The 23,805-nt window shown below is 44.7% G+C and overlaps 1 protein-coding gene across 2 annotated transcripts in view; it reads right to left on the reverse strand.

Moving 5' to 3' along the window:
* The window catches only part of RAB37 (RAB37, member RAS oncogene family), a 75,311-nt gene extending 57,705 nt beyond the window's left edge, over positions 1-17,606 (reverse strand). For both annotated transcript variants that reach the window (XM_048488006.1, XM_048488004.1), the window contains exon 1: positions 17,037-17,606. In XM_048488006.1, coding sequence (XP_048343963.1) covers positions 17,037-17,156 — 120 coding nt within the window. In that variant the 5' untranslated portion in view covers positions 17,157-17,606. The remainder of the gene's footprint in view (positions 1-17,036) is intronic.
* Between the last annotated feature and the right edge of the window lie 6,199 nt (positions 17,607-23,805).

Consider the following 23,805-nt stretch of genomic DNA (forward strand, 5'->3'; position numbering starts at 1 on the left):
CTTGTGCATATTTAAAAGTTCAACATTATTCCTAAGGTTAAAAACAAGTGGTGGAATTTTTTAAATCTTGCTTATGAAGCAATAGCAGCCCTTTCTGAAACAAAAAGACTCTTATTTCCAATGAATATAGACTTTGGGTCTATGGAATGGGTGTCCAGCAAGCGAGCCCCAGCCAGCCTTACCTCTTGGAGCAAGGATGCCTACAGTGTTGGGCCAGACACCAAGGGTGCCTCAGCTGAATTGGGAAAGCCCACCTAACACTCAGCAGTCTTGCCTGAAGATCACTGAGCCTTGCTTCCAGGAGTGGCAGCCTGGTCAGGCCAAGTCCACCCTAGAGGGCAGAGCCAGGTTTGTCAGCCAGAACAAGTCATCAAGCCCAGCCAGAAGGCAAAGAGCCAAAGGATGTGGCATTCAACTGATGCAGGGCCAATTGGAGGGATGGGGGTGTGGTGTGAGAGGTGAGGATGGGAGAGGGGAATTGCCATGCATGGGAGAGACACGCCAAAAGCAGATAGGGCCTCCCAGTGGATAAAGGGGAGGGGATCAGTGCACAAGAAGGTGGGACGCCATCTTAGGTAAACGGAGCCAGAACCAGGTCAATAGGGAGGAGAGCGGTTCTATCAGGCTATGAAGAGGCATGATAGCCAGAAGAGGAATAAGATGGAGCAACCCCCTCCTCTCCAGATTGAGTCCTGGGGGTGTACCCTCCAGTTGTGAGGCACACCATGGCCAAAAGTCTGAATCACAAGGCATAGCCACAACAAACTTCAATCGACCTGCGCCAAAATGGGTCTTTCATTAGTGGAGGGACTGTGGCTCAGTGAAGGTCCCTGGTTTAGTCCCCATTATTTTTTATTAAAAGGACCCAGTCACAGGAGATGTGGAAGGCCTTGACTTGGGACCCTGGAGAGTTTCTTCCTAGTCAGAATTTGATAGACCACCCCATATATGTACATGTTTCAAACTCTGTGTACAACTTGCATTGCAGAACGGAACCAGCCTCAACACTCCCTAACACATAAAGAAATCTGCCACACTTTGCAAGTGTTTCTCACGAGGCCTCATACTTTTCACTACCTTCCCAGTTTGTGCTGGTCTAAATACAACTCCCGGCAAGAAAGAATCACGTCAGAAATGACTTGTTATTTATGTGCCCTTCTGTAACATTTTACATTCTCGGTGAAATTGACTTGCTGCTCTCATCAACATGCAGCTGTGGAATTACTAAGAGCTGGTAAATAATTCACAGCTGTTATGAACCGTGGGTGAAGCTTCCCATCACTTACCTGCAGTTCCCTTAAATGAGCCAGTTTACTCTGTCAGCCAGCTATATATCATTCCATGCTATTCACTCTCCAAAGAACAAGTTTGCGTGCACTGAAGACATAAGCTGCGGTGCTCTGGAACAGACAGGAACATTCCCCTTGGATAACAGCCCTTGGTGGTCTTTACAGTTAGTCTGCCCTGATCTGGATAAGAACATAAGAACATAAGAACTAGCCTGCTGGATCAGACCAGAGTCCATCTAGTCCAGCATTCTGCTACTCGCAGTGGCCCACCAGGTGCCTTTGGGAGCTCACATGCAGGATGTGAAAGCAATGGCCTTCTGCTGCTGTTGCTCCCGAGCACCTGGTCTGCTTTAAGGCATTTGCAATCTCTGAGATCAAGGAGGATCCAAGATTGGTAGCCATGAATTGACTTCTCCTCCATAGAAATCTGTCCAAGCCCTTTTAAAGCTATCAGGTTAGTGGCCATCACCACCTCCTGTGGCAGCACTTTATTCCAAACACCAATCCTGCGTTGAAGAAGTGTTTCCTTTTATTAGTCCTAATTCTTCCCCAGCATTTTTCAATGGAATGCCCTGGTTCTAGTATTGTGAGAAGAAAAATTTCTCTCTGTCAGCATTGTCATTTTCTACCCAGCCATAATTTTATAGGGCTTCAATCATATCCCCCTCAGGCGTCTCCTCCAAACAAAGAGTCCCCAAGCGGCACAAAGCCTCTCCTCATAAGGAAAGGTGCTCCAATCCTTCAATCATCTCGTTGCCCTTCTCTGCACTTTCTATCTGCTGATATCCTTTTGAGATGTGGCGACCAGAACTGAACACAGTACTCAAGAATGCGTGCGCACCCGCGTGTTTATATAAGGGGCATGACGATCTTTGCGGATTTTATTCTCCAATTCCTTTCCTAATTCATCCCACAGCATAGAGAGTTTGCCTTTTTTTTCACGCTGCCATGCATTGAGGTTGACATTCCCATGGAACTATCAACTAAGACGCCCAAATCCCTTTCCTGGTCTGTGACTGATAGCACTGACCCTGTAGCGTGTGTATGTAGCCGAAGTTTGGATTTTTTTTGCCCCTCGTGCATCGCACATTTTAAGCTACATTGAACGTTTGCCATTTCTTAGCCCTCACCTAATTTATCAAAGGTCAGCTTGGAGCTCTGCAATCCTTGTGGTTCTTACCACCCTACATAATTTAGTATCATCTGCAAACTTGGCCACCACACTACCCACCCCTACTTCAGGTCATTTTATGGATTAAAGTACTAATGGTCCCAAAGCGGATCGCGGGGGACACCACTCTCCTACATCTCTCCATTGGTGAGAACTTCCCATTTATACCCACCCTTTGTTTCCTGTTCCTCAACCAGTTTTTTTAATCCATAGGGAGGACTTCCCCCTCTTATTCCTTCATTGCTGAGTTTTCTCAACAGTCTCTGAAATGAGGAACTTTGTCAAAAAAAGCAACTTTGGAAATCAGAGTAGACAATGTCCACTGGTTTCCCCCTTATCCACATGTCTGTTTACACCCTCAAGAACTCCTAGTAAGTTTGTAAGGCAGGACTTTGCCTCTACAAAAGCCATGCTGACTCTTCCTCAGCAGATCTTGCTTTTCTACATGTTTAATAATTTTTATCTTTAATGATAGATTCTACTAATTTACCAGGAACCAGATGTCAAACTGACTGGCCTGTAATTTCCTGGGACCCTAGACCCTTTCTTAAAGATTATTGGTGTGACATTTGGCCATCTTCCAGTCTTCAGGGGATGGAGCCTGATTTCGAGGGATAAGTTGCATATTAATGTGAGAACATCAGCAATTTCGTAAGCTTGAGCTCTTTAAAGAACTCTTGGATGGCGGAATGCAATCTGGGCCAGAGGGATTTGGTAGCATTTAGTTTATCAATGGCTGCCAGAACTTCTTCCTTGTCTACCACTATCTTACAGCTGGTTACCGCCAGTTCACCTCCTAGAAGCTTGGTTCAGGTTAGGAATTTTCCTCACCTCCTCTTGGGTGAAGACAGATGCAAAGGAATTCATTCAGCTTCTCTGCAATCTCCTGTCACCTTTTAGCACCTTTTGTTTCCTTCATCGTCCTAGCGGACCTACAGCTTCCCTAGCTGGCTTCCTTAGCTTTTGATGTGCTTGAAGAACTTGTTTGTTTGCTGAATCTTGATGTTAGCAACCATGCGTTCCATCATAATCCTTTGCCTCCCTTACAGCTAACTTGCTTCTCTTTTACTTACCATTTGTGTTCTCTCACAGGTGATATTCTTCATCAGTTAAGTTGGACTTCCATTTTCTAAAGACATCTTTTTTTTTCCCTAGTAATTACCTCAACCTCCCTTGTTAACCATGAGGTGGCTTTCTTTTGGACTGGGCTGCCTTTCCTAACCCTGCAGAGGAACACAGCTGAGCTTTTAAGACTGTGTTTTTTAAATAACCTCCAAGCACCTTGGACATTTTGACTCTCTTGATTTTTCCTTTCGGCTTCCTGGTACTATCCCCTCATCTTTGAAATTTCCTTTCTGAAGGCAAATGTAACTTCCATTAGTAGTTGTCACTTGTTATGCAGAGATACTGAATCTGACAACATTGTAATTCGCTGTTCCCTATCGACTCAACAACACTGACTTCCCAGCACCAGGTCCTGGGTCCACATAGAATTAGATCTAGGATCGCATCTCCCCTGGTTGGTTCTACAGCCATCTGCTCCTAAGCCACAGTCATTTGCTGCATATCAGGAATGTTCTCTCCTTACTATGACCTGAACATGCATTTTCCAGTTTATGTGGGGATAGTTAAAATCGCCCATTACCACGACATTTTTGCTTTTGTTGGCCTCTCTAATTTCTTTTTCCATCTCAGAATCCTCTTGTGCACTTTGGTCAGGGGCGATAATATATTCTAATGTTAAACTTTACTTCACCTGGTATTGATATCCACAGTGCTTCCATAGAGGAATCAAACCTGCATTGTCTGTACATGGCGACACTATGCTCTCTTTGATGTAAAGAGCCACCCACCCCACTATCGCCCTGTCCTATCCAGCTTCCTGTAGAGCCTGTAACCTGGGATAACAGCATCCCACTGGTTCTCCTCATTCCACCATGTCTCTGTGATGCCCACTATATCAATGTCCTCCTTCAAAACTCTGTACTCCAGCTCCCCCATTTTAGGTCGAATGCTCCCCCATTTTAGGTGGATGGTGCAGACTAGCCTGATCTCATCAGATTTCAGGGTTGACCTTGGTTAGAATTTGGTTGGAAGACCGCCAAGGAAGTCCAGGGTTGCAATGCAGAGGCAGGCAATGGCACACCTGCCTTGAAATCCAGACAGGGTCACCATAAGTTGGCTTTGGCTTGATGGTATTGTCCACCACCACCAATACAAGTAGCCCAAATGCATGCACTATTAGCCAGGAGGCATATTGGCACATTAAAATAAACCTGCTATATTGACCACATAGAATCAAGAGCACCTGAATACAGAAACAGGTTCCAGTTATGTTTTTATGAAATGGGATGATCTTCCTCTTCCTGTTCCTGTTCCTGTTATCAGTGGCGTAGCACCGAGGGGACAGGGGTGTGTGCGATGCTCCAGGCACCGATGTAAGAGGGCATGATGCCACGTTCCAGGGGCGTGGCAGGGCACAAGGCGCAAGCTTGCCCTGGGAGCAGTTTCCCCTAGCTCTGGCCCTTCCTGTTCAGGTATGGTTTGCTGGCAAATACAAATTACAAACAGCAAAGTTCCTCTGAATTGATTCAGGGCAGTGGTTTTTGGCTTTCAAGAAATTCTGAATGTGCTGCCTGCCAGTTCTGTGGTGGTGGGCTGCCAACAAGAAAAAAAATTAATTTGCTAGACACCGGGGTTGGAAAAATAGGGTTTGCTATGTAAAGCTGATAGGCCGGGATCTGTTCTTCCGGTTGCAAAGTGCGTCCTGAAGTCTGCAAAATATTGCCTTCAGAAAATCTCTCCATTGAGTTATGAGGTTCCATAGGGTGAAGAAAAGCCAACATCTCCTCCATGAATATTTAGAGCCCCGAAAATTTCCCTGAGCCACAGGACAAAGCCATCTTTTCAAGTGTAGAATGAGGATATTTTCCCTCCAATCAATGGCTAAGCATGTAGGTTATTCATAGCTGTCTACATCCTCAACGCTATGGGGAGAAAACCAGCTGCCTTTCTTTCATGCTGACTCCCCCATCCCAATGCCAGAAGGACAGGAGGCTAAATAAGGTGTGACAGTGTCCTTGTGTCTGCCATGAGGATGCTGTTGATATTTCAAAGTTGCAAAAAGTATGAGGACAAAAAGCCTCCAATGGCTGTTTCAGCACTTTAAAAGTCATGGCAGGAAGGGGGAGAACAAACAGCTCAACCCACCATACTATGAGTTCAATCAGGATCGGGAACTCAGAGCATTTTTAAACCACTTTAAAATGATAGCTGTAGATGTGAGGATGCTGTGCCTGTCACATCTAGTTTGACCCAACGTGGTGTCATGTCTGGACTCATCTCCTGAACAGGGCTTCTGTTGGGATGCGTACAGCACGTGCATGTGTGAAATGCTGCAAACTGCACTGTACTATTTGAATACGTGGAAAATAAATAGCTCAACAGGTCTGAGCTGTTTATAACAGACAACCCAGTCAATGAAAAACTCACTCCCTGCTGATAGCTGGCAAGCAGTGTGTGAGCTTAATTTACTGGCATTTGACTTCCCTGGTTACTCAGTTCCTAGAAATTATTGCATTTCATGTGGACATGTGTCAATTAGAAATGATTAGCTTCCAAAGTTCTCATAGGGCTTCATATGAATTATCTCAGCATTTCACTGACCCCTGTATCACAGAGAGGTAATTAAGGCAATAGTGGCTTGTCTAAGGGTGGGGACACACCTTGTTTGTGGAACTTCTGACAAAGTCTGTTTTCAGTCTTCAGTATCTTCAGTTAAAAGAATCAGATAACAGGTGATATGAAAACCCCAAAGTTGACCCTGAAGAGCTGCTGCCAGTCAGAGTAAAAAATACTAATTCTGAAAGATTTCTTGTCTGACTCAATAAAAGGCAGCTTTGTGTGAATATTAACAGAAGGCTACTAAACGAGGGCTTCTAGTTCTTAGTTCAAACTCTTGGCTGTGTACCCGTTTGCAACTATTTCTGAATTCTTGTAGCAAATGCCTTGTGACGTCCAAACACCAAACCTTAAAACCTGATGGAAACTCAAAGTTTTCCAGTGGGAGAAGGTATTTCTAGAGAAATTATTTTCACTCTCTGAGAGCTCAGAAAGAATCTTTCCTGGGAAAGAGAGCTCAGAAAGAATCTTTCCTGGTTGTCCCAGAAAACACTCTTCATTACAATGGATTTGCTACTATTTATATATACTGTTTTCCACAAGATACTTATATCTGTAGTAATGGGCTAGATGCAATGAGGCTACTATAGACCAGCACTTTGAGAATTACAAATTAACAGCCTTCAGCATCTAGCCAGAAAGGTTTAGATTTGATGTTGATGGCTCCTAAAGGAAATGAACTTGATGTGCATTTGGTGTACAGGTTCCTCTCATGTGCAGACAACCCATCCCATTTTTAGAAGCTGAATTCCTCAAAGGAAGGAGACCTTTTGGTTCTATGGCCAAGTATATTTTGCCTAGAATCAATCACTCTTAAGTAGAGCCGATTCCAGCATTCTTTACAGCCAGACTTTAGATTTGATTTGCATGGTCAGCACAGATAAGACTTATGTATGTACATTCAGGGCCTGTACAGTTATACATTATTAATTCCCCTAACCTTCCCCAACACAGTATTATGCCTTCCTCATGATGCATTCACCCACTATATTATTTAATTGTTCCTTTATGGTCTGTATGAGACCTAACACACATTTTCAGAACACTCAGCAAACATCAGTTATCAATCTATGATATACAAATGAGGGCAGTACTATTATGTATTTTGTAACTGGGAAAAACTGACTGTAAGCAATTGACTCAAGGGCACTTGCAACCAATATTTTCATGTTCAGAAGAATATTCCGGTACAGCCTGTCAGGAACTGCAGCACCTCTGACTGCACACGGTGGCAATAGCACAAGACTAAATGTTTTACAACCAGTACCAGAGACAGAAGCTGTATTAGCCTTGCTGTGACCATCTAAACACCAAAGGTGTTAGGCATAACATAGAGATTCATGGAATTAGTGGAAGCATGATGTCTTTGTCATGTAACTTCACACACACTGAATAATGCACTTTCAGCCCACTGTCAATGCACTCGAGCAATCATTTGCAAGTGGATTTTGCCATTTCAAAGTGGACTATTCAGCGTGTGAAAGCACTCCGCCAGTCCGCACTTGCATTATCGACCTAAGTTCGAGCTGTGTTCAACCTAAGTGCTCCGCACAACCACTGGTGGCGTGGTTTTGTACCAGCTTAAGCCCGTCTTAGCGGTCAAATTTCCAACTCCAGTTTAGAACTACCCTTTCAGGGAACCATGCTTTCAGAACTCGGCTCGATTCGAGTAAAGCGGATCTCTGGTGCCAGATTTTTATTCAGCCAATCACAGCTGAGTGTTTGGGCATGTGTGCAGCTGGCCAATCAAAAACGCCACCTTTGTCCCTCCATTTCCTGTGGCAGTTTTTTTAAAATAATGTGGGCATAAGTGAACATGGCCATCAGAACGGTAGCCGTTGAATGGAGCGTAAAGAAGGCTGGGATGATTCTGCCCACTCCAGGCTGGATCAGCTGGTTGCAGTGAGAACAGCTTTCAATGGCTTTGACGAGTACCCTTCTCAGGGAGCCAGGTCGAACCTATTTTACTACGTGTTGGAATCGCCATAGATTTCCATCAGATGCATGCAACTGAAACTTCAAATCAACAGATCGTCTCTATTGCACAAAGGAAGTGAAGATTTGGAGATTTTAAAAATGCAAAGATGTACTTCTGTGACGTGGCGCCCATCTTAACCCTACTGTTTGCAATGGATTCTTCTTGCATGAGCGTGTGTATCTGCATACGGAGACTTCACTTCATGTAACACAGAGTCCCACCTTTGAAAACACTGTGCTGACTTCTAAAAACCAAAGTCTGATTTTTGTATGTTCAGTCTGAAATAATAATTTTAGTTGAAGGGGAAAGGTGAGATACAGAGTTAATATTGAACTCATCAGTGCCCCTAAGTGCTTTTAATTTCCCCCAGTTCTTTTGTTCAGTCTAACATGTCTTACTGTGACATGCCTGTGAAGGTGCCAGCCACAGATGCCGGTGAAACATTAGAAGCTAAAGCCAGAGGCGTATCTACAGAAAATGGAGTCTGGGCCAAGAACTGATTTTTCACACATGCATACACACCCACACACCCCACTCCAGTGATTCTGGAAGATTCCTTTCACTCCTGGGGCAATCCACATATTTTCAGAGAAATCACATTAAATTGGGGGTGCCAACCTCCAGGTGGAGCACAAATTACAGAGATCTGTTACACCTGGGCAGGGGTCAGACCTGGTGGTTTCTTCAGGCTACCAGAAGACGTTCATGGTTCACAATTCCCATCAGCCCCTGCGAGCCAGTGGGACATGGTGGCAGTGGCTGATGGGAATTGTAGTCCATGAACATCTGGAGAGCCACAGGTTGCAGACTCCTACCCTGGAGAAAATGACTGCTTTGGAGGGTGAGCTCTGTGACAGTGTTCTTCCATCCATCCATCCATCCATCCATCCATCCATCCATCCATCCATCCATCCATCCATCCATCCATCCATCCATCCATCCATCCATCCATCACACTCACTCTCTCTCTCTCTCTCTCTCTCTCTCTCTCTCACACACACACACACACACACACACACACACACACACACACACACACACACACACACACACACACACACACACACACACACACACACACACACACACACACACCCACCACTTAATACAAGAATCTTCAAGAATTTCCCAGGCCATCTTTCTCCCCAGTAGGAATCAAAGTGGTTTACATCATGCTCCTCTTCTCCATTTTACCTTCACAATAGCCCTGCAATATCCATTAGGCTGAGAGTGACTGGCCCATGATCACCTAGCAAACTACCACAGCACAAGGGATGGTGTGTGGAAACAGAGTGGGGGTGGGGGGAAAGATCGAAAGAAAGGACTGCAGAACGAGGGGAACGGAGAGAACAAGAAGGGAAACAGAAGGGGAAGAGGGGAAAGGGGGAGAAAGGGGGATAGAGAGAAAGGGTGCTGAAACAGTGTTGGGGAGGGAGGCAAGTGGGCAGGCGAGCAAGCGAGTTGGGTGAGCCATGGCAGAGGATGAAAAGGGTGAGCTGGGCCCTTTTGTTGCTGAGATGGCATGACCAGCGCTGCCCACCAGTATTGCCCTATTGTCCCCTCTGGTAGCCCTGCTTGCTGGGTCGGAGCTGGACACAGAAGGACAGGACACCCCCAGTGTGGCAAGGCCTGCTTGCTGGGTGCGGTGAAAGGTCAGATCTGGGCTGCTGCACTGCTGGTGGGCCCTGTGCTTCTTACTCCTCTTGGGATATGGTGGAAAATGCACCCCCACATGACTTTTAAAAGGGGGCTCTGGGATAGGAGACCCCACCCCCAAAATACACTTCTGGCTAAAGCCACCAGACAGCCTGGAAAACGCACAGTAGACACTAGATTCCGGCAGTGAAAGCCTTCAACAATATATCCCCAATTTTATTGGTTTATTGCCAGCATCTTGAGAACAGTTGTGGCAAAGATATTACAGTATCGGGCTAATAGATTCACAAAACTTTAAGAACAGCTGGTTTGATCAAGAATGTAGAGAATCTAGAAAAAATTTAATCAAATATATGAGGCAGATCAAGCATGGCAAGGCGGAATCCACTTTACTAGGACTAATCAGGCTAATATCACCAGATAAAAATTTGTTTAAAAGGAAGAAACTGGACTATGTCAAATGTACTCAAAATGAACTAGAACTGATAGTAAAGGAGAAAAAAGAAGCCTGTTTTGTGCGCTTGGTCTCCTTGGGCACCAGGAAATTTGTTCAACAACTGTAAGTCCAAATTTCTGGAAGCATTTTTTAGTTCTCTCATTCTTCTGAATTGTTTGGAACCTCTTCCCAATTATCCCAGCCCACCACAATAGGAAATCAGATCTGCCACATTGAACTTTCAAGCCTTCCAGCCTGCCCCCTGGTTACAGAAGCTGAGGTCAGGTCCCTTATTACCTCCTTGGCCCCAGGGAAGTCCCCAAGGACAGACTTGCTTCTCCCCAATATTGTTAAAGTCTTTCCTGACTGGTGGTCACCAATTTTAGCCAGGCTCTTCACCTAAATGAATGAAACAGGTTAACTCCCCGAGAGCTGGAAAACCAGCATAGTGATCCCTTTACATGAGAAGGGGGATAAGACCAACCTGCTCAACTATCACCCAGGAAGTTTATTAAACATAGCCTCAAAACTTTATGGCAAATTCTTACTTAAACTTGGAAGTCTGGGCAGCACATAACTGTATCATTCACCCACATCAAACTGGATTCAAAAGAGGGGACTCCACCTTGGACCACTATCAAATCCTCTGTTATTTGGCAACCTTTGGTATAAATGGGCCTACAAGAGTGTTAGATGCAGCTTTTGTCAACTTTGTCTCAGCCATCGATTCAATTGATAGGAATAGGCTCTGGCAGAAGTTGATCTAAACACATTTGCATAAACATCTCTCATATCACCTCCGTTAACTGCACTCTGAAACATTCACAAAAATTAAAGTGGGCACTTTGGGTTCTCTAACAAAAAACGCAGGGGCATGTTCAGGCTCCTCTGCTGTTCAACTTGTATATAAATGTTATAATGCAGAGGTTGGATGGTCCAGAATTTGTATCCATCCCTATCAGCCAGCAAAAAATCTCTATTCTGTTCTATGCAGATGACATGATCTTAGTTTCCCTGACAAGAGCTGGCTGAAGAGCACTTCCACAAACTAAGTTTTTTTTCGTAATGGAGCCAATGATAAATTACACCAAAGCAAAAGTTATGATTTTCAAGAGAAAACCAAAAAGATTCTCCTGAAGCATACATGTTACCTCCATTGAATAATGCAGCTCATTCAAACATCTGGGGATAACCTTTAGTGAAACATTAACCTGGAGTGTCCATTTGGCACCTATAAAAACTACTGTCCTAAAGACCATTAGAATCATTATGAGGTTCTACTATATGAAGTGAGGGATTCTTGTATAACCAACCCATTAGTGCTTTAAAGCCTTAATGAAGACAGAGAGATCACAATCTGATTTTTTCTGTTTTATTATCTCATGCTATACCATCCCAGATGACTTGATGAAACACAGGATATGGTATTGACTTATGAGACTGGGTCCACCATGAGGATGCAATTATTGACAGTTCCATCATTTCCCAGTCAACAGTTGTCCCATGGTTCAAAACCATTAAAAAATACCATTCTAGAGCATTGTATCTGGTAAACGTCTCTGAACATAACCACAGGGTGGCATTTACATCTGAAAGGTTTTATACAGTGCAGTTGGCTGTCCTTACTCGGCAATAGTTTCTAATTCTGTTATTCCAGCATCTTTGTATACATGGGAATCCACTTGTTGAAAATCTCCCTCATTATGTTCTAGATGGTCCACTTCATGCAGAACCTAGGAACAAATTTATTGTTAAAAATAATCCCAGGTAATCTTACTTCAGATGTCGATACATTGATATACTGGCTGTCTGATATTGACCCTTATGTGTCCTACAGAGTAGCTCTCTTTGCACTGGTAACAAGGAAGATTAGAGCCAAAGAGTCTATCTACTCTGTCCTCCAGTGCAACTGCGGATGAAGGGGAGAAGTCATCTTAGCTTCTCCATTGACTCCTAAGGATGTTTAATTGTGACACCTATTTTACTGGTGTAATTTTATACCAATAGGAATCCCCATTTTGTAGCAATCCAATCCCTGTTCATCCAGAATAATTTGATGATATGGTTCTGCTGTCAGTTCTTTAATTGCTTGTAGGTCAGGTTTGGTGACTCCTTCCCATCGTGAATTCCGACTGAATGACTTTACTTCAGTCTCAGTTTAACAATTCAGGATTTTGACAGGACTATAACAATGAAGATTATGCTGGTGACAGATCCTGGTTCTGCTTGCTGAGTAACCAAATATCTCATCTACCCAAGACAGAAAAATCCAGGTCACTGCGTAGACCAAAAGGCTGTGGTACTGTCACAGCCTCCCTGCGGCCCTGTTACTTTGCAGCATTCTTGTTCAATGTGGCTCTCTCAATATATTTCTTCTCCCCAGACTAGATGACAGATATAAAATTATGTTGCTCTTGTGTGCAACATAAATAAAGTCATATCCACTCAACAGAAAGGAACATAGACTGCTAACAGGAGCCTCTGGTGGAACTTCTGTATATTATTTATAATTTTATTTTTAGCATAAGTGCATGTGGTTCCATCAGTCTTGACGCTGCGACTGGTTTTCTCCTGAAGAAAGGAAAGGCAGACTACTCACCCAGTCCTGACTTCAGTTCTGAGAGAGATCGTATGCAGACAGTAACATGATTTTAGCTTCTTCAGAGTTTATTTAAAAAGGGTCCTCCCTGTCATTAAGATCTTCCAAGGAGGCTCTGCTCAGAATACCATCTCAAGTAGGGCTGCCAGGTCCCTGCTGGGCACTGGTAGGAAATGGGAAGATAGGGTTGGGAAACCCCTGGAGATTTGGAAATGGAGCATGGGGAAGACAGAGACTTCAGCAAAGTCCACATTCCAAAGCATCCATTATCTTCAGTGGAAATGTTATCTGTAGTCTGGAGAAGAGCTGTAATTTTACAGGATCCCCAAGTCTCACCTGGAGGTTGGCATCTCTAATCTCTAGTGGGTACAACATCAGCATCTAGTGAGAGCAGAGCAGAGCTGATTATGCATTGAACGTTTACGTCAGGAGTATTCTCTGAGCAGTGGGCTTGCAGTGGGCTCCCCTCGTGTTTTTCTGTAGCTGCATCACAGTTTGTCTAAGGGCCTCTCCTTTTCCCAGTTCTCTTAACTCCACCCATCAACAACCTTAAAGGCACAGAGCTCATCACACCAAGAAGTGCCAATACTAGAGATGATATTCTCCCCCCTCCTCTTCCCCCCACTTGTCCATTTGCATGTGGGGCTGGATTTCTCCCTCTTCCTTTTACTTTTGCAGTTTGCAGAAGCCCTGATTAGGGTTGGGGGGAGAGCTCTGGCCAGTGTCCCCTTTCTCTGGGCATCTTTGCCACTCTGCAGAGCGCTGCTCATCCTTCCAGGGAGGAAAAAGCCAACCTGCTTGGATGGAGCTGACATCTGGTGCCTGAGAGTGGAGTGGGCTGCCAGGGAGCACAAGGGGCCAGCTTCCAATGCACCCTCCACCAGGCTGGGAACTGGACCCCCAGCTCCTGGGCTGCAAGACTTGTTCTGCTTTGAGGAGAGAAGGAGAAAGAGGGGAGGGAAGTAGCTACTGGAGGGTTAGATGTGCACTTCTTATGGAGCATGGGGGCAGACTTTGCACTGGGTGCCAATTCTCTGTCATCATAATATTGATATATCAGTAGGAGCATTTGGAGAAGCAGGAAGGAGCTGGGAACATGAAAGGGGGGCTGGGAGGAGGTCTGCAAAGCAGAATGGGGCTGTCCGTGGGCAGAAGGAAGAGGTCCAGGCAAAACTGCTCACTGGCAAATCTGTCCCACTCTGGTGCGAAGCAAAGTTAAAATTGTGTTACAAGTGGTTTCACTTGCTGCAGAGACAGTGGAAAGTGAAAGTGGGGCTAGAGGAAATACATCTGTGCAAGAAATCTTGCTGCAGTGGACATTCACCTCCACCACATACCTTGTGCGTAAATGGCCAAGGACTTTTTCAGCGACTGTCCTGGCATCGTGGATTCAGTTTCCTTTCTTTTGGAAGCAGGCAAAAAAAAACTGTTGTTCCCCTGACCTTTGATGCTAGCAGTTAATTATGCTGGCAGATAACGAAGCTACAACTGATGTGTTCTAGGCTGTAGAGAGTTTTAAAGGTTCTAGATAGTTCTTCAATTACTGCAATTTCCTAAAGAACTGCCCCCTCCCTTACTGTCTATCCTATCACTTCTTCCCAAGGTCTGCTCTCTGCGTTTCTGTCAACAGAGGTCAGGTAGATGGTGACTAGAGACAAGTCTTTATCAGTGGCTTGTCTGGCATCTATTTTACTGTCTTTTAGGTATCAGACCAAAACAATTTTTTTTATTCCCAGAGTTTTATTTGAAGTGTTCCATGTTTGGAAGATGATGTGTGAACTGGAATATTATGCTAGCAAGACCCCTAACTTTAACTGGAATATTAAGTCAGCAGGAACAGAATAACTTTCAACACCCCTGCTGAAAATATGGAGCTTGAAAAGAAAACTTTTCCCCCTCTTAACCTCCTACCCTGCCCCTAGGGCCAGTTCTACATTTTTTGAAGAAGCCAAAAGTACAAACTGATGTACCCTCCTATATTATATACATACTTTTTGTTTTTATCTATGTACATGATCAGATTAAATTATGTTGACCTCTATAAACTGTTAATGAATAATTACATTTCTACATTATTTTACCTATCTATAATGTTTGAATATTCCCTCTACATACATAAAAACCCAATCCAAGGAGAAAGTTTTCAGCCTAGCCTTTTCCTGGATATTTTTTTAAAAATACATCACACATAATATTGACATCGGAAACACCAAACATAGCTCATTCTTCTTCACAGCCTGATAAAGTACAGCCCAAGGAAAGCTTTATTTGGTAATTATGCTGCTAGAAGCTAAAATGACCAACTTGAAGCTACAGTACCTTGGTCACTGGAAAATACTTACTGGAAAAGACAATAATGGTAGGAAATGTTGATAACACTAGGAAAAGAGGAAGACCCGCCATGAGGTGGATTGATTCAATAAAGGAAGCCACATCCCTCGGTTTGCATGACCTGAGTAAAGCGGTTAATGAGAGGATGTTTTGGAGGTCATTGATTCATAAATCAGAAGCCCTCTGTTGTTGTCCACCACCCCCAGGGTGAAAATCAGGTTTTGCGGGGAAGAGGGAGGGAGCAGGTCTACTTGTGGCCTTTGGCAAAGTCAAACCCATCATAGCTCTCACCTTTAAAGGGCATGGGAGAAGAACCAATCCTCTTCACCTCCTCCTCCCCATTTGATTCCAGACTGCTCCAGAGCCTGCAGCACCTCAGCAGAACACAAGACAGCCACTAGCTCCCCAAAACTTTTCTCCCTCTGTGAGTGTTCAAAATATGTCCTAATCTCTCCCCCACCAAAGTTTTGCATGCCCAAAGGCTACCATGCATTCCTTGAAAGGGAGAGGGGGGGGGGAGAGAAGACAACAAATTGGAAGGTCTTCCAGATGTAAACACAGAGGACACTTCCTCCAGGGAAGGAGGGAGGTTAGTGAGGCCAAGGAAGGTTGCCTGGGGTCTATGCCTCCCACTGCACAGAGTGTGACATCTTTGAACAACTCTTCAGGAACTGTGACAAGGAACTATTTGCGGGGAAGCACGGTCTAGCGGCTAACTACCACAGCATTGTCTCTTTGCTGGGACTGGCTATGTGGAAGTAGCAGTCACATAACTGAAGTACATATGAATCAATTGTGGAAGAAGTTCAAATGGAAGCCTTTGGAGGGAGGGCAAAGGCTTAATCCTACTTCTGAGATCTTCAACCATCAAACCAATCATGCTGGATTAAGAGAAGTGAAGCATCATGAATTTCACTGAAGCTGCTGGAATAGCTTGCTAAGAGGACTGTAGCCAATAGCTGCTACAGAGAGAGTTCTGTAATCCAGATAATAGCAGCCTTGGCATTACAAGGCCAAGCTTTCCTCGACAAACTCTGATTGTATGGCAAAACAATAAAACTCACACGACAAGTTTCCAGACATTCTCATGAGAGTGTATTTGTGTAAAAAAAAAAAAGACGGTACTTCTCTTTAAACTCTATGCCTGCATAATATCGCCCTTCCGAATTAGCCTCATTTGGGCTTGGAAATAAACATGGGTCCAGTGGTTGCTCTTGCTCAATAGCTGTGATGTGTTAACAAAATAGTAGACAAAAACAGATCCAGTTCCCATAATTTACCAGCAAACTGAAAGTTTCGTTCAGGGCTGTCCCTTCACTGGATTCTCTAAATAAGCTACCCATCCTGATGTTCATCATGTCCCATCACGTTCTGAATCTGAACTCATTCTCGCCCTCTTTTGGATTTGCCAGACATTGCAGTTATTTACTTTCATGTTCTATCCGAGAGGGAGCCAGAAGAGCAACCTCACGATAAAAAGATTCAAGTTTAGTAACAGGGGCCGGCTTTTTATGACACTGCAGATTTCATGATGACACTTCCACCACGGATTTCCCCCAAGTAAATCTCGCCTTAATTTTCCTCCTCCTGCATTTTAATTAACCATAAGTGCAGTTCCATGGACTCTTGAGGTGTTCGCCGAATCTCTGCCTCCCCTCCCCTCCCCTCCCCTTTTGACTCGCTGTAGTTAAAGAGACCTGCAAGGTCGTTGCAGACAGTAGATGCACTTGTTCAGCTTGTAAAGCATCATGTATAATGTTCTCGGGAAAAGCCTCCCCATCCTGCTCACGTTTTCCCCTCCAAAACGCTCCACTTTGCCTCCGGTCATTGTGGGCACTGTTTCTAATTTTAACTCTCACTCACGCAGACACATACAATCTACATCATGCCTGTACCTTGTGCAGAAGATCTTCATTATAGTAAGTGCTGCTTTGGATGCCAGCTCCATTGGCACCCATCCCCGAGTAGGCATAGGGGCTGCCAGCTCCACTCTGATAGCCCCAGTACGTCTCCATTCCCTTCTGAAGACTAATTTCCGTGCATCCAGGATCAAAGCAGCGGCTCCGGGCCAGACCTCAATGCAGCAAGCAAGCAGAGCCCTTTCCTCTGCCCGACTCTGCTACATTTCCCTCCTCTCTCGGAGAGAATATAGGTGCAAATGAAACGCATCTGAAGATTGCTGGTTGGAGGTGTGCGGGGGGCTGCTAGCGATCTAGGTCCTGGGACTGCAAAAGGCTCAGCAAGCGAGAATAGCGCAGTTTTTACGGCTCCATCGGGCTGCGAGCTTGAGTAGTTGTGTTGCTCAGAAGCAAGCTCCGGTCGCCTAGGATCGAGGCTCCCTGCGGCGCTAAGGAGAAACCGCACCAAGGAGCCCTCTCGGAGCGTCCCTGCAGAAGCGGCTCCGGTCAGCACCACGGACAGCGCCAGCGACACCTGAGGGGACCGGGCGGGCGGCCCCTGTGACAGCGCCCTAGCCCTGAAACCAATCGCCTTGCAAGAAAGCTTTCGTCGCTGTCCCTTTAAGGGCTCAAACTTGAACGTGCACTCTGCCTTTCCTCTTACATCACACTGCCCCCTGGTTTCTTTTCCGGCTCCGCCAGCAACTTTCCAACTTCATCACTGCGGATTTCAGAGTACATAACGGATCTGTGTATGGAAGGCTGCTCAGCAACAATGTTGTGTCACACCTTGCAAAATGTCATAAAACCAACACACACACACACACACACACACACACACACACACACACACACACACACACACACACACACACACACACACACCCCTATTTTAATAATCTTTGGATGGGAAGGCAGAAACTGTGACTGCTGTCAGATGCTCAGGGAAACTGATTTTGCTGTATTGCTAAGGCTCTTTTCACATAAGAGACAGCTCCTCTACACAGTGAATATGCACTACAAGGTTGCTTAGTTTCTTCTATAGTTTTTTTTTTACTGTTTGCATTTCAAATGGAAAGAAGATAGACTTCATTGATCCATTTAGGCAGGAACAGTCTCAGTAAAAAGAAGTTTCAGATGCCCCCTATTCAAATGCTGCAACCCTCAACGCTATGTTTAAGCAGGTGTGTTAAATGCTGTCAAGAAACTGCCTTTTCCTAGCAACCCTACTTTGGCGATCTCCCATCCAAATACTAACCAGGGTCAGTGCTGCTTAGTTTCTCATATCTGATGAGATCAGGGTAACCTGGCCCATTCAGCTCAGGAAACCATTCGGGGCAACTGCCCATTGGACTGAAGAATGTCCAAACCCTCATTGTAGCCTCTCCAATGGATTGTTTAAACCTCAATTGCTTACTATCAATTTTTTTTAAAGGATACACAATTTGATTAAAGTGTTGGTAGTGTGTAAGCTACATATTCCCTAAAGGTTTCTTATATGGAAACCTGCTAGACCAAAACAGTAATTATTTATAAGGTGAGCAGAAGTTAAAGTGTGTAATGTGCCCGTCGAGTCACAACTGAAGCTAGTGTGGTGTAGTAACTAAAGTGTGGACTAGGATCAGGGATACCCAGGTTCAAATCCCCTCTCTGCCATGGAAACTTGTTGGGTGACCTTGGATCAGTCGCATACTCTCAGCCGTGACTCTGGCAAGTATTCGGATGGGAAATCTTTAAGGAATACCAGGGGCATAACACAGAGGAAGACAATGGCAAACCAACTCTGTTAACCTCTTGCCTTGAAAACCCCACCAAAGTCAACTGTGACTTGACAGAAAAAAGCAGAAGTTGCTTTTTCATAGATATTTGACTACATAAACAAGATTCAGATGGAGATTAATAAAGATTCATTTAACAGATTTAGCACTGTAAGGGCCTTATGTGAAAATGCTTCAGTATTTAAAGTGACCAGTTTCTCAACTTTTCTCCCGATGAAAATACTAATCACTTTAAAGTTGAGCCTCAAGCAAAGTCAATAAACCCTGAGGGGAGAATTGACTCCCTTTCTCCAGACCGGTTACCACAGAAGGTTCAAGGCTGCTGTGTCACCCCACAGAGTTCTTGTCCACAAAACCTGTACATGCAAGTAAAGTGTGACAGGTTCTTAACAGGATGCTTATTTGTCCCATGGAAATAGCTTAAGCTGACCCCAAACCCTAACTAAAAGCGGAACTAAAAGCTGACACACTTATCCACAGTCACAAAATCTCCTGTCTGAGAAAATAAATTTTTCTTCACCCTTTTTAAGAGGAGGCCGGTTCACTCCCTCCCATCTAGTGGAATTCCATTGGCTCTGATTGGCTAAATCACTTGGATTTGAATGAGGCCAGAATCACAAAGATTGGTTCCTAGCCCTGGAGGAGAGGACTTTGGGGGATGATTTGATAAACTTTTTCTGTCAAAATTTGAATTGCCTCAAGGGGCTTTTCTGTTTTCTCTCCCCACTATGAAGGGAATGTGTTCCAATGGCTGGAAAGTTTGTTAAGAGCTGGTGGTGGAAACTGCCATTAAGTCACAGCTGACTTATGGTGACCCCATAGAGTTTTCAAGATAAGAGATGTTCAGAGTAGTTTGTCACTGTTTGCCTCCATGTCAAGATCTTGGTATTCCTTGGAGGCCGGCGGAGCAATGTGCACCAAAGTGCCTCTGCTCCACTGGCTGGGCTGGGCTTCTGGGTGTGTGTGTGTGGGGGGGGGGAACTGAGAGGATGTTTGTGGGCCAGTGGAGGAACACCAAGCAAGGCACCTCTGCTTTACCAGCTGGGCTTCTGGGGGTGGGGGGAACTGGGAGGGTGTTTGAAGGCTGGTAGAGCAGCATCCAACAAGGCTGGATGCTCTGTAGGCTGGGCTGGTGGCTTTGAAAAATAAAATACAAAATATTCAGTCTATTAAAAATATGTATGCTTCTGAGACAGAAATACCAAGAAGGTAGGAGCACATACCCACTGAAAAGGAAAGCAAGGTACATCGCATGATTTAAAAATGCGACTTAGTCCTTTATTTCAACATTCCAGTTGCCTGCATTTGCTGTTTATCTCCCAAGTGCCATCATGCAAATTGCACTTGCATTCAATTAAAACTGTTGCATCATCAGGATCAGTGCTATGACACATACTTTGTTTTTATCCTACATATGATAATCTATTTACACTAGGTGAGGATTTAATTTGCAGGATTTCAGTTTCTCTCAAGTATAATCCACACTTAATTTTCACCTTGCAAGCCTACCCTTAGAACAAATATGGCAATCATCTGCACATCTACATGATTTCATTCTGCTCTAATATCATCTGGGGAACTGGGGGGAAAATAGCAGCAGATTAGCAGCAGAGGCCCAGTAAGAGAGTATTAGCAAGACTGACAACCCAGGGGAACCCAAATGAAGCAAGGCCCTGCTGAAAAGCACTGGGCAGAAACCCCTCTGACTCTGGATGTAACAGTTAAGAACAGGCTTCACTTCTGACAGGCTACCTTCTACTGAGGTTTTGTATGGTCTGGTGAATTGAATGAAAAGTGATCTAATTGTTATTCTTTCTACTCTAAAGTAGGTCAACTAGAATTGCATGAGCTACTCAAGATGTGGCCACCCCATGCTTTTGCATAGGCATTCACAAAAACAACAACACAATACATCCCTTGCCTAAACATTGTTTGACCTTAACATGCACACAGAGCGTAGAAAGGATATTTTTAGTGAATTCTGGAAAAATGGGTGCCTCAAGGGGGTCTCCCTTACAGAAAGTAGTTATGTCAGGTTTTGTTTACCTCTGAGGCAGAAACACTTGCCCAGTGGGTTTTTAAAAAGTAAAAACAAAGTGATGGGGTTTTTTAAACAAGGTAATTACTGACCCATGGGGTGATGTCCACATTATAACGTTTACTAGGCAGACTTAGTTTATGGGGTGGTTTACCATTGCCTTCCCTAGTCATCTACACTTTACCCCCAGAAATCTGGGTACTCATTTTTCCAATCTCAGAAGGATGGAAGACTGAGTCAACCTTGAGTTGGATACCTGAAACTGACTTCTTTCGGAATCAAATTCAGGCTGTGAGCAGAGCTTGGACTGGAGTTTTGCAACTTCCCACTCTGCACCACAGGATGGGATTTTTAAAATCAGAACACTGCTGTTGAGGTTCAAAAGACTGCTGGGACAATGATACTCCAGACCTAAAGATTATAAATGAGTAACTCTGGTATAAAATGCCACATTGCACAGATGGGAAAAGCACACAGATAAGTGTCTGCTTCTATGTATGCCCCGTCCCTGTGCAATGGCTGCTCTTATTGATTGACTGTGCTGGATGAGAAGGCACTGAGGGGCATAAGAACTTGAGGTCTTTGGGCCTGATGAATCCACAGGTTTCTCTCTTTATGAAGTGTTCACAGAGAAAGAGACAGAGAGGCACTTGGTAGTGCAAACAAATGTATTCTATTTACTCAGAAATCTTAACCTGGAGCATAGGGAGATGCAGACATATATATCTCATGACAGCATGAAATCATACATTCAGATTGTATACTAAAATAACACAAAAGAGTTTATGGGAAACTTTTATGGGAAATCAGGTCAGTACAGTGATCAGCAAATACTCTTGATTAGATAACAAGACTCGTATTTCCCATGTTGAACAAATAAATTTTTAAAACAAAACATCATTCAAAAGATTAATGGCAAATCTTTAACTGTTGCAATTTAGGAACATAAAAGTGTGCCTGGAAGCCACAAGATAATCTCATTCATTGTGTCTCCAACTTAAAGGAGACTTTGAATATACAGAAAATAGTCCTCTGGTTGTTACAGGAAACACGTGCCCTGCAAATCTTCTGGCAACCCAAAGCAGAAACTTCTAGCTTCAGGTCAAGCTCAACACAGCCAAGGCAGGAGATCACAATGCTTTGATATTGAATGCAGCATGAATCACCTTTGTCAAATGTTATAAACCCATATCTATATGCCTAAACCACTAGCATACAATTCACAATTTATATTGGCATGGACTAGCAACAAATCTAACAAGATAATATGTCTTGCATTTCTTTCATAAGGCAGAAATGAATGGGAGTGACAAGTAACATGGTCACTTCTGGTTAATGGAGACACATCTGTCATCTGATGTGATACAGCTCAGAATTTGACCCCCCTCATTCTGCTCCCAGACCCAAACAATGAAGATACTTAGAAAATATTTCCTCTTTTTTTCTTTTAGGACTTCTGGGAGGGCATGTTGATTACATTTGGGATCCTGAAATTTTGTCTATTTGAATTCCTTTTTTTCTCACTCTTGGTGTCAGCATTCATGTATAGAAATTTATAGCAATTCCTCTCTCCTATAATAAACTCCACATATTTTTTCTGTTTATGTATGCCCATAATAATTCTTCTGGAAACAAGAGCTGAAGCAGCCAGAATAATACAGGCCCTTTCCGCACGGGCCTCCGGGCGCCCTCACACCGGCAGGAATTCTGCCGGTGGAAGGGTGGGGGCCGTTTGCACGAGAGGAGCTGCCTCTTCCCCGTCCCTCTCCCACTTACCTCGTCGCCGTCGTTGCCCTGCTGGCCTCCTAAGCCCCACCCAAGCTGCCCTCCGACCTCCAGGGGTCGGAGGACAGCGAGGGCAAGGCTTAGGAGGCCAGCAGGGCGACGACAGCGACGAGGTAAGTGGGAGAGGGACTAAACAGCGTGTTCCCGGCGGTGCCGTTCGCACCACACCACCGGGAACACGCTGTTTACTCAAAAACCTGCAGTTCGAAGGGGTGTTTTTGAGGGCGGCCTGACGCCGCCCTGGGGGAAGGGAAGGGGAGCCAGTTTGGCGCTGCTGCATTTCAACAGCCGCCTGTCGCGAACGTGGCTCCCCTGGAGACGGGCAGCTTTTTTGCCGGGCCCCCAGGCTGCACCGCTTTTGGCCTCCATATCGAGAAGGGCCACAGATATTTTCTGTTTCAAATACTGGGCCATCTATAAACTTGCCATAAGAGCTAAAAAGTCCCCATGGAAGTACCTTAGAGTATCATTGTGTTGGGGACCTGAGCAACTCCCAGGCTCCCTGACTTTGAGGATAGCCAGGGATCCACCCTCAGTGTCTATGATTCCCAGTGGCAGCTGATGTGGTACCTTTAGGGCCAAATCTGCTACTCCCCTGCTTGATAGGGACTGCCCCTTTTACATCCCTATGGCTGATGAGCAGCTGGGATGCAGCCTTGAGCCAGGGGTGGGAAAACAAGAAGATAAGTTGCAGCTGGGAGGTAGGAGTTGCAACAGATTCCCATAGGAATAGCTCAGCTCCCATGGAAGTGCAAGAGGGGCGGAGCCTCCAAAAGGGCTAGCCTCAGAAGGCATCAGACTCTTCATAAGCCAAGGGGAACTCTGCCAGAGAAGACACACTGGCTTTTGCTTCTGAAGTTGAGAGGAGCAGCTGAGCAGGGTCAGATAAAAAACCAGATAGGGGAAATCTCTTTTTTTTTTGCAGTCTGGGGTCTGTGGGAGGTTACACAAGTGTCTCCTGCTGGTATGGATCTACCAGACCCATGCAGATCGTCTGCTTGGTCTTGCTCTCACTAAAGTCCCAAAAACTCCCTGTGCCACTGTGAACTATTCAGAGTTAAGCACAATGTAATAGTTTGACTTTAAGATTGCTGACAGGCCTGAAGTAAAATGTCCTGTTCCATTAGTAGAGGCTTAGTGTGTGAAAATGGGCAACTGAAGCTTT

The sequence above is a fragment of the Sphaerodactylus townsendi genome, linkage group LG03 (assembly GCF_021028975.2).
Source record: "Sphaerodactylus townsendi isolate TG3544 linkage group LG03, MPM_Stown_v2.3, whole genome shotgun sequence".
In the NCBI taxonomy this organism is placed as follows: Eukaryota; Metazoa; Chordata; class Lepidosauria; order Squamata; family Sphaerodactylidae; genus Sphaerodactylus; species Sphaerodactylus townsendi.